At 42.0% G+C, this 12,173-nt stretch overlaps 1 protein-coding gene across 1 annotated transcript in view; it reads left to right on the top strand.

The window, feature by feature from the left end:
• The window catches only part of UROD (uroporphyrinogen decarboxylase), a 517,137-nt gene that overhangs the window by 57,543 nt on the left and 447,421 nt on the right, over nucleotides 1–12,173 (top strand). The window contains exon 4 of the mRNA XM_044086832.1: nucleotides 11,798–11,860. Within this exon, the coding sequence (XP_043942767.1) occupies nucleotides 11,798–11,860 (63 nt within the window). The remainder of the gene's footprint in view (nucleotides 1–11,797; nucleotides 11,861–12,173) is intronic.

The raw sequence follows: 12,173 nt of genomic DNA, 5'->3' as shown, positions 1-12,173 counted from the left end.
TTGGAAGGTATCATTTGTACCAAAGCTGAAACCTGACCTGCTTTTTGCTCAACAGCTGCAAGACTCTTCTCCACCAGAGTATTAATTTTCCTTGTTAGACGAGTTTTGTTTATTTTCTCTGGATTTGTTCTTTGCTGATATCTAGGCAGTACTGTGACAAGCCTGATCTCTAACCAACCTGCTCTTCAGTGTTACCATTTTGTAATCTGCAATCAGTTACAGTATTGACTGCAAGCCATGACTGTCCTTGGTGAATTGCTTTTCTGTATTCTTTTTTTTTTCTTCTCTGCCTACTAACCATCATTGGTCTTGAGCTCATTCTTTTCCTTATATAGAGTAATTTCAACACAAAGGTGATAGCCAGATTTGCTCTGGGCCACTTTTGTTTTTGTTACAGCACGTTAATTCTTTTTTTTTTTTCTGTCCTGTTCTGTACCTCAAATATTTTATCTTACTACATCTCTTGCTGTAATGGTGGAAGCTTTGACAGAGAAGGTTTTTCACATTGTGTGTGCATGCATACATACATTATCCTTCTGTCTTGATGGCTATCTGGTGATGATGTCTTCAGGATGTTCCCCCTTGAAATCCCGTAAATCAGGATATTCCATAGATTTAGTCCTGGGGAGGAGGGTGACTCATTAGGGAGATAGTGTCTGTGCTCCTCTTGTATAGGATCTCCATTATCAAGTCAGAACTGAATTTTGTCCTTTCTTTTGGATATGGCCTTAAGTGATGGTTTCATAAGTAGTTACTACGCATGCAGTCCAAGGAACTGTTTAAGAGCCTATCCCAAGTTTCCCAATTTCCCCCAAAGCATTGTCTGGTTAATTGATTTGTTTAGGGTCACGCAGCAGTAGCAAATGAAGGCTGAGGAAATTGAATTCTCTGCCACAGGAAGTAGCTCTGTTACAGCTCATAAGCTTCGTCCTCTATATCAACTATGAATCAAAGGTACAACTACTTCCAGTCAGGGAATCAAACGCTGGCCTCCCACTCAACTGGTAGGGATACTTACCACTGTACTTATGAGAAAGATTACTTTTTTGTTGGGCAGTAGAGGTGGGTGGCTGCTTAAAACTTGCCATACCTTTCAGAGTTGGTGGCTTAATCTTCACGGTTTATCTGGTGGCCCTGACTAATATATATATGTGTGTGTGTATGTGTGTATGTATATATATATATATATATATATGTATGTGTATATATATATATATATATATATATATATATAATGTGTGTATATGTATGTATGTATATATGTATATATATTTATATATATGTATGTGTGTGTATATCTAGTCCAGGGCATCTACAGCACTGAGAGACTTGGTTCACATTCATCTTCTGGAGTTGAATGTAGTCCTAGTTTTGTGGGCACTGGAGAATCATTTGAGAGACTTAAATTTTGTGAGTGTTCATAGGTGATCGAGTAACATTTTACCATCTGAACAAGCAGGGGAAGTATGTGCTGTTCCTCTTCTTTGTCAGTAAGTCATGCAGGTATTGTAATGGACTGAATTCTTTGCAACTATTCACTGTGTTGAGGATTCAGACATCTTTGACACCGTAAGTTACAGCTCAAGTAGCCTATTAGAAGTGTGACTCAGGAAAGTCTGTCTTTGTGGAATTTCTTCCAAGAGTTGGATCCCCCTGGACATTGAGCTGCCTGTCACAACATGAGAGTCCAAACCGACCCCTCCTTTTCAAGGCTTGCAAAGAGTGGACGGTTGACATGTTATTTCTGAACTGGAAAGTTCATGTACACCTTTACAGAGTTTCATCATCCAAGGTTCCCTGTGGTAGTCCAGAAAGCCATGGTTTCAGAAGATTCATATTTGGTTATTCCAATAATTGTAGTCCACGTCAGTAATTTTTCAGGCAGAAGATGAGACAACAGTCTACATTTTGGGGCTTTAGTTATGCTTTTTGTGGCATATATCTGATATGCTGGAGACCGCAAGAAGACATTTTGCTAGAGGCATCTGTTACTAGAGTGAACATTGTTCTATCCATTTCCCCTGTCTCTGGACTGAGAAATTATCCCTTCCTTTTGAGTCCAAATTGCAGGGAAATTTTACCACTCTTGGGCATCAGTTTAGTTTTGGATATTTGTTATTTGTTATTCCATGGTCATAGTGCATGTAGTTACTACTCAGATGAATCATGACCATGTGCATGGCTGAACTGTATTTCACTGTAGGCTGCTAAAGAAAGCCTTGAAGATGGTGTTCTCTGTCTGTTCTTTAGTGAATCCTTCTTGGTGGAATTTAAATTTGAGGGATGACCGTGTCGTTTATCGTGTGAGCTAGCTGGGTGGGTAAGCTTAAGATGTTTATTGGACAACCTAGTTTCTGATCATGTATATCTAGCATGTGCTTTTGGAAATCTAGATTCATTCTTTTCTAGTGAGCCTTACTTTGTCACAAGGACTAGATCTTTCTTTTAGATAGCTCTCCATTTTCTTGCCAGTGTTTGTCAGTTATTAGACCACTCTGCCATCTCTAGGGTTAGAGAAGAAAAGCATGCAAACCCTTGAGGTATGCAGTGAGATGAAACTTGATTCATCCAAGCCAGTTAGCACATTTTTGCATACTTAAGTTAGTACACTCTGCTTCTTATGGGGTCCAAACATTTTTTGGGATGGCTTCTTTAACTAAGAGACTTAACAGTTAATAATAGACATCATTAGAAAGGGCAAGGTATAAGTAATAAAATGACAATGGATTGTTAATTTATCCACTACAGGAAATTCTAGATTAATCCCGGTTTGTCAGTTATTCATATTTTCATAACTGAGAGACAGACATATTATTCATAGGTACTTACTAGGCTGTTGATTCATGAGGATTCTTAGAAGCCTAGCCATGCATTCCCAAGAAGTTTTAGCCTTTGTATTTTAAGTATGAAATAATCTAGGGCCCTTGTATTTTAAGTAAAATAGACCTGGGCAGGGCTGACATTTACATGTTACCTCAATACATAAGGGGCAAAGGTATTAAAGCAGGGATGAACTCCATCCACTTGTGTAGATTACACTTGAATAGAGTACGAGACGTACATTGCTTTGTGTAGAGAGGAAGACTGTTCCAGGTAATTGTCTTTCTGGTACATATGCATTTCTCTAGTGTGTTCTGTTTATATTGCAGAAGATGTTAAGATCTCTCTGAGCAGGTGTTTATACTACCATTAGACTTGTGTATGTGCAGTAGGTCTGAAAGGATAGTGTCATTTGAGGCTGTGCAAGTGTGTCAGAAATTTCCCCTCAGTAGCCTGTAAGAGGAGACTAGGGACAGGGTTTTGTGATGGTCAGTGTAGCTTTTACAATTTAATCTGTTGATTTGATTTTTTGTTTTGTGAAAGAGCATTATGGTCATTCAAGTTAATAAATTGATATGGTCAATCTGTTTAACACCTTTATTGAATTATCACTTGTGACATTGGCATATTTACATTTATATAAAGGTAATCAAACTGTATCAACAAGTTAAAATTAACAAATATTATGCTGCACATATATTGCTATATATCATATAACCTAAGCAACATTACATAGGATGTTCATCGTGCATACAGCTGCAGTCATAACAGATGGGTTCTCCTGCCGTCAGGCGGGTCCTCGGTCGGCCGAATTCCAAAGTCTAGGTCCGGCGTTGGTTGTCGTCACTTCTTCCCTGACGTCAGTGCGACAGGGGTATAAAGGAACCAGCCGACGCCATTTTCTTCAGTCTTTCTTGCCGCGCGGTGCCTGAAGCAGAAGCAGTTCGCAAGTGCCGGTCGGCCAGCTCCTGAGATTACGAAAAATTGGAAACTGAAGTCTTCTTAAAAGCTAAGTACCCCGTTGGGGAAACTTTTCTTACCTCAGACCGATGTCAGACAAAGTTAATAATTGTATTTCTTGTGGGAAGCAAATACCGCACAAGGATTTCCATTCCCTCTGTATACCTTGTTTAGGCCCAGACCACGACGTCTCAGTCTGTTGCTTTTGTGCTACTTTTAACAAACGCACTATTAAGCGTCGGGCGGAGTTCGCCCAACATTATTTTGGGAAAGCATTTAACTATACTATGTCGTCGGATACTCCGACTCCGGTTATGTCTAAAAAAACCGCAAAGACAAGGACCGACACATGAGGTCCGCGGCCTCTACTGACACCACGTCAAAGCCGACTACACGTGGTCCGGTTCTCAGCGAGGCGCCTACGCAGCCCCTGACTACCGACGACACTTCTTTGGCGGTGTCTCCTGTGCTCGAGGTCGCAGGCTCCTCGGCCCACACCCCGACTACAGATACCGAAGCCACTCTTGGCGTTGAAACTCAGAATGTGGATAGGTCCACCTCCACTCAAGGTGTCTTCAGACCTTCCTCTTCTTTCTCCATCAAGGCTTTCACAAAGTCTAAAGCAACCATGCACTCTAAGAGACCATCTACACAGGGCCCATCTCCAGGCCACATGCCTAAGAAACAGATGCTTAAAATGGCTGAGGATTTAATTACTCTTATCAGAGGTTTTCAGCCCCCATCGGACAAAAGGCCCAGAGTGGAGGAAGATTCCCCCTCCTCTGATCAGGGCTCCAATATTTCAGAGCACCCTGATGATCAGGAAATTCTTACTCCCCTTTTGAAGACTCTGATGCGGAGGAGTCCATCCCTTCTGTCTCCCCCCCAGAGGATTACTCATTTGGGGAAACTTTGCATACCTTAAGGAAACACTTCCACTGGGAAGGCCAAGATTATTCTGATTCCAAGAAAAGGCTCAGGGAATTTCTCTTGCTACCTCAGCACAGGCCTCTGGCTATACCTCCTGTCTTGGACATCCTAGATGATGTTTACTCAGAGGCCTGCCTTAACCCGGACTCTCTACCTCCAGCTCCAGTAAAGCCTGACTGGTACTATAGGGTTCCTGACTCGCACCAATTTCTATACAAGAGCCATGCTGCTGACCCAGAAACCATCTCACAGGGCCCCAAGGGAGTCAGGGCCTCCATTGCTAGAAATCCATTACCTTCTGAGAGAGACTCCAGATACTTAGAAAGGTGGGGAAAAAAGGTATACACCTCGGCTACCTTATCCATGAGGGCCTTAAACTGTCAGTTTCATATGCTAAAATACCAACAGTTTTTGTTATCACAGTTGAAAAGTAAAATGTCACAACCTGAACAACCAGACTTGAAGGAGTTGCAGGATTTGATGCATAGTGCAGAACAAGTGGGTAAGCATACCTTACAATGTGGTTTTGATGCTCTAGAGGCCTCATGTAGAGCTGCTGTTACAGGATCAGTCATACGTAGGCATGCCTGACTCAAGGAACAAGCCTTACCTGATCATGTCAAAGCTAAATTACTAGACGCCCCTCTTCAAAAGGATGTACTATTTGGTGCTAAGGCTGAGGAGGTGTTAAGGAAAATGGAGGAAAAGGCTAAATCAATGCAAACTGTGAAAGAATTTCTACAGGTACAACCCCCACGCTTTAGTAGAAATTGGCCTTCCAAAAACTGGTCCTTTCCTGCTATGGACAGACCCCAAAGAGGCAGATACAGGCGCCCGAGGGGCAGAGGACAATCCCAAGGATCGTTTAGAGGCAGACAGTGGCAAGCTCCTACACAAAGAGGTGGTGAGGATAACTCGCAATCTTTCAGAAAGCAAACCCAATGACTTTCCCCTTTGCATGCCAACCAAGTCTCAAATGGCAGCCCCCTTAGGAGGAAAGCTGGCATTATTTTCAAAAAATTGGCATATTGTCACCAAGGACAAATGAATCCTGGACATTATAAACAGAGGCTACAAATTCCATATTCACACCCTTCCAAAAATGAGAGGCATGCCAAACCTGCCACAAAATCAAAGGGCAGAGGCACAAAGGCAAATTACAGATCTCATAAACATGAAAGCTATTCAAGAGGTGCCTACGCACGAACAAGGTCAAGGTTTTTATTCCAGGCTATTTCTGGTGCCAAGGAAGGGAAAAGATTGGAGACCTATTTTGGACCTATCCGTCCTAAACACATTTCTACTCGTACCAAAATTCAAGATGCTCACCCTACAGCAACTTCTTCCCATGCTGGGCAAGGAGTCTTGGCTGGTAACATTGGACCTCAAGGAGGCATACCTGCATGTCCCAATCAGACAAAATTGCAGAAGGTACCTCAGATTTCTTGCAGGTTCAACCCATTATCAATGCTCTGTATTGCCCTTTGGCTTATCTACTGCGCCCAGAGTATTCACGAAATGCCTGGCATCAGTAATTGCCTACTGCAGACTTCAAGGGATACAAATATACCCCTATTTGGACGACTGCCTGATCCAAGCGGACAGCAAGCACATTCTTCTGAAACATCTGGCTTATGTAATAATGTTGTTGAACTCTCTGGGATACACAGTCAACAAAAAGAAATCAAAGCTAATACCCTCTCGGAAGATAATTTTCCTGGGTGCCAATTTGGACACAAACACCCAGATGGCCTACCTCACGCCAGAGAAGCAGGGGCAACTAATTCAATACTTCAGAACACTAGCAAATTGCACCAGGCTGACTGCAAGGAAAATCCTGCAGGCTCTGAGATTCATGGCAACTTGCATCTTGCTAATCCCATGTGCAAAGCTGCATATGAGGAAACTACAATGGTACCTGAAAAACATATGGTCTCAACACAGCCACAGTTTGGAAACAATAATACCACTAATTCCATGTCTGCAAAAGGAATTTCTGTGGTGGGCTCAAGCATGTCAAACAAACACAGGCCTTCCATTCAGCAAGCCTCAAGCAAATCAAGTCATCACAGCAGACGCCTCGGACTACGCCTGGGGGGCGCACATGACAGATCGGTGCATTCAGGGCAAATGGTCCCAAAAAGAAAAGCACCTTCACATCAATCAAAAAGAAATGCTAGCAGTAATAAATGCTATTATAGCTTTCAAGGACCTTCTACAACCAGGTCAACTATTGATAAGAACAGACAACACCACAGTTATGTGGTACATAAACAAACAGGGAGAAACACATTCTTACCCACTATGCAGACTGGCCATGTCACTTTGGAACATGGCCTTGGACTTACAAATGGAACTACAAGCACAGTACTTGCCAGGCAAGGAAAACACGCTGGCAGACAACCTAAGCAGGAATATGACAGATCCACACGAATGGAAATTGCATCCAAAAGTTTTTACAGAGATAATCCAAGAATGGGGAAGGCCAGACATAGATCTCTTTGCCTCCCACAAAAATCATCAATTGACAAAATTCTGCTCAAGGATCTTCCATCCAAAGGCCTGGAGAGTTGACGCTCTCTCTTTCAGTTGGACATCAATGACAGTTTATGCCTTCCCACCTCTTCCTCTGCTGCCCAAAGTTCTATTGAAGACCAGAGCAGACAGACCAAAGATGATTCTCATTGCTCCGGACTGGCCAAGGCAACACTGGTACCCACTCCTGAGGAGCCTGACGCATTCACCACCATGGACCCTGCCTCTTATGCCTCTTCTTCTGACTCAGCACAGCTTCAAAACTTTTCACAGCCAGTTAAAAACACTCAATCTGGCCGCATGGAAGATTCCTTAGCATCACAACAGGCCCTACTCTCCAAGGAGGTGCAGGATATCATTTTGGAGGCCAGAAGGCCATCAACTAGAAAAGCTTACTCCGCAAAATGGAAACGTTTTTGTGTCTGGAATGAGAAAAAGGGCCAGGATCCTGGAAAACTGAATTTACCTCAAATACTACAATATTTGGCTGAACTGCTAAGCAGTGGACTTTCTTTCTCCTCCATTAAAATTCATGCCTCAGCCATTTCTGCAGAATACAACACTGATCCTCCATTATTCTCTCACCCTCTCTTAAGACAGTTCCTCAGAGGGGCTAAGAATTTAAGACCTCCAAGGAAACAACCAATACCCGCTTGGGATCTTAATTTCATTCTGGAAAAACTGACCTTGCCTCCCTTTGAGCCAGCTGCCTCATCAGATTTGCAATATTTGTCCTGGAAAACCGCTTTCCTTCTGGCTATCACCTCAGCTCGTAGAGTTTCAGAACTACAGGCTCTCATGGCTGTACAGCCTTTTATCATCTTCCATCAGGACAGAGTTTCCTTACGAACCAACCCGTCCTTTATGCCTAAAGTGGTTTCCAGGGTAGCTTTAAATCAGGCCATACATTTACCTACTTTTTATCCTAATCCTCAAAACAAAGGGGAGAGATTACTACATTCCTTGGACATCCACAGACAACTGCGTTATTATTTGGACAGAACAAAGCCTTTCAGAAAATCAGAACAGCTCTTTGTGGCCTATGCGGTAGGAGCTCAAGGAAAGCCAATTTCCAAACAGACAATCTCAAAATGGATAGCCCACTGCATACGTTTTTGCTATTCCTTTTATGACAAAACTGTACCTACAGGCATTAGAACCCATTCCACCAGGGCCACAGCCACCTCTGCAGCCTTCCTCAGAGGAGTTCCTACCAAGGATATTTTGGAAGCAGCCACTTGGAGTTCTGTGCATACCTTCTCCAAGCACTACAACCTACCATTATACTCCAAATCTAGAGCAGGCTTTGCCACTGCAGTCTTGCAGGGCATTTTGGCTCCTCCTAGTTCCACCTAGTGCCTACCACCCCTTTCTTAGCTTTGGGATTCTACCCATCTGTTATGACTGCAGCTGAATGCACGATGAACATAGTACAGTTTTGTACCAACCATAAATGTAGATGTTAGAGTGCTAATACAGCTGCAGTCCAGGTTTCCCTCCCTCCTTCCCCTCTTGGGACAGGCCTATAGGCTGACACATCCTCATACTACTTGATTGGGGTATTCATTTATGATGTATTTGCTTGCAACTACTGTATTTTGATTATATTGCACTGCATTATTACACAAATGTATGTATTGCCTTCCTTCTGGGGGCACCTGACATCTGGGGCAAGAAAAACTGAAGAAAATGGTGTCGGCTGGTTCCTTTATACCCCTGTCGCACTGACGTCAGGGAAGAAGCGACGACAACCGACGCTGGACCTAGACTTTGGAATTCGGCCGACCGAGGACCCGCCTGACGGCAGGAGAACCCATCTGTTATGACTGCAGCTGTATTAGCACTCTAACATCTACATTTTTGGTAGGTACAAAACTGTACTTTATTCAATTCCTAGTCGTTTTTAAAACAGGAAATATCTTTATTAAACCATCGCTTACAACATAAGCAGTCATACATTTTATGTAAATAAAAACTAACCACACTGACACAATCCTAGTTGTAAGCATTTTACATCACAATGACACACTCCCAGTTGCAAATATTATACATCACCTATAATCTACCCAGTCATTTTCAGTTAAACATTACTTGGCTCATTTAAGTCCTGCCTTCTTTTAAACATCATTCCTCCCCTGTATGCATTGTTCTCACAATTTCCATGTTTTTGTATGTAGTTTACTCCTACCTTTTTCTAAAGATCTCTGTTCTAGTTGTTTTATCTTTTTACTGTATTCAATACTTCCAATACAGTTGGTTTCAATTTTGATTTCCATTTTCTAGTGATTATGGTGGCTGCCAAAAAAGCAGGGACAGCAAGACCTTACCATGTCTAGGCAATTCTGATTCCATAGCATAGCTCAGAAAAATCATCTCCCTCGTCACACTTCTCTTCCTACTCAGCATCTCCATCTGTGCATCCTGTTGATAGGTCAATCTTGGAGTAAAAATGCACCTTTCTGTGAGCCTAATAAGTGCTGAATACAGTGGAATGATCACATTCCCATTCCTTGACACAATACCATTACTAAAATGTTGCACTGTGAAAAAGGATGTTTTTACAGTAGTGGATACACTGTGATTAAGGGGCATGATGTGAAATGCCATGCTGGGGGACAAAACTATGCATTACCAGCATCCAGTTATAGTAAACTATACTATAAATATTGCTAGTTGGTAGCTAGTAATTAAGATATGCAATGTTTCCTTACATGCTTATTTCAAAAACCAAGTGACTTGCAAACTATTGACTGGTCAAACCTTAGCTGATGACAATGATGATAAAAACTTGCTGATCTTTGCAAGAGGAAATTCTTGGCATGTAAAAGGTTAGGGCTGGATAGAAACTTTTTTATAATTTATTTATTTCACATTTGTTAACTGGGAAAGTGACTTGGCAGAAAGCCAACTTTCAGCAGAGGCCCGGGGAGAAACTCTCTAGATGCATGTCTTTGTAACATGGGTGGAAACCAGAGCACCTGGAGAAAACTGACATGAACGCAGTGAGGACATGCAGACTCCACACAGAAAGCACTCCAGTCAAGTATCGAACCAGAGAACCTCTTGCTGTGATGTGACAACGCTACCGCTGCACCACTTTGCCATCCGATGTCTATCATTCCGGGGTAAGTATTGATGTAAAGCCTATGAATGTGCTGTCACTGTAATGTTTTACTGATAAAATTGTTGTTTATACCAGTTTAATTCTTAACAAAATATTTACATTTGTTTGTCTTGTGCTTTTTAACTTAATTTTTCAGAAAATGCTGTACAATATAAGGATGTGTGTAGGCTGTTATGTCCATCACATTCCCCACAATAGAATTAAGCAGAGGCACAAGTTCAGAAACACACACTTGTGGTTAGCCTTTTTTCAGCTGACAAGGACATTGACAGTTGCCAATCTGAACCTTTATAAATAGATTGACAACTGCTTTTTCTGTTTTATCAGTGGTGGTAGCCTCCATAACAAGAATGCAAGAGTGTGTGCTTGTAAGGGGAAGGCATTGTAAGCCCCACTGCTGATTTTGGGTAACATGCCCATTCCAAGCGTTAAGTGTAGAACCGTAATTGTGCAACTGCTACCAGCACTTGAAGGAAGTATGGATTGTGAGCTCTTCTGTGGAACAGCCACTCACTCTGTGGTGTGTGCATTTAGGAAACACTATTTCTTGTTCTGTACTTCAACAAATGGACTTGATTTGGCACTTGTAATTTAAGGGTATGGCATTCTGAAAACTCTCTGCTTGGCACCTCAGGCTTTTGTCTTCAGTTTGGGTGTTTTTACATATACTGCTTGTGATTCTTCATGTAATTACCCAATGAAGAGGGCTCTAAAAAATTGGATGTAACAGAGTGTGAGTGTTCTACATATCATATATGACCATAGAGATGGCCTTCTGTTTAAACTTAAGTTGCGCTTATTTTGAAGCATCTTTTTCTGTGTACTTTGTGCCTCCCCCTGTGTCTGCTGACCTTAAAGCCTTATTTCCAGTTTGACATGCCAAATTGTTCCCCAGCCCAGTGAGAAATGCTTGCCAAGGGTAGGGCAAGAACTGTCAAGAGAAGATCATCATTCAGGCAGCCATGCGGATGTGTTTCCCCATTGGCATCTCTTATGGGGGCATGTCCTTGCCCTTGTTTGGGGGACTTGCCACCCACATCAATGGTGGGGCCCACAGTTGTAAATGCATGCTCCAGTATGCTTGTTAATATTATTGTGACACCAAAGCCCAAACTCTGGGTATATATATTTATATCACCCCTTTCCCAGAAGAATGTAGCTGTGTTTTTATCCAGCTCCATCCTGTTCTCCCCTGCCAGCTCCATGAAATGCGTGTGCTGTAGGCAGGGAATTTATCCTTCTATACCACCAGAGCTAGTGTGAATCATGCTTTGACATTATACGTGAGGGCTCTACAAATTTTTGTGTGAGTTGTTGGCTATTTTATGATGCAGGTTAAGCAGATTCTGCTTGCAAAGCTTAAAATATTTTATGTCTAATATTCAGATTCACTACTCATTCTCGTCGTTTGCTGCTTTGTCTTTCTAGCCTCTGAGACGGTTTCCATTTGATGCTGCTATAATTTTCTCTGACATCTTGGTGGTACCGCAGGTATGTAATGGTTTATTTCTTGTATTTTCTTAGTTAACATATGCTCTGGCAACCATGACTGAAGAGTGTAATCTGTGTATCAGTGAATTAATGTGATACTTGTAGTAAGCCATTCAAGTCTTTACAGTTCAGGGTGTTAATCCACTTGTCATGTATTTAATTCCATCAGCTGTACCACAAGATTTTGTTGCATTATGTAGTAGTAGTAAATCACCAGGTAATATGTCCATCCCAAAATTTAAACCAAAACATGTTGTAGTAATATAGTAAACAGGTCTTCAGACAAGTTTAAATCCATAAGTAAGCTCTCTTA

Source organism: Protopterus annectens, chromosome 10.part0 (assembly GCF_019279795.1).
Source record: "Protopterus annectens isolate FY-2018-M chromosome 10.part0, PAN1.0, whole genome shotgun sequence".
Taxonomy (NCBI): Eukaryota; Metazoa; Chordata; order Ceratodontiformes; family Protopteridae; genus Protopterus; species Protopterus annectens.
The sequence above is the reverse complement of the archived record's forward strand: the minus strand, read 5'-3'. Positions and strand labels throughout refer to the sequence as shown.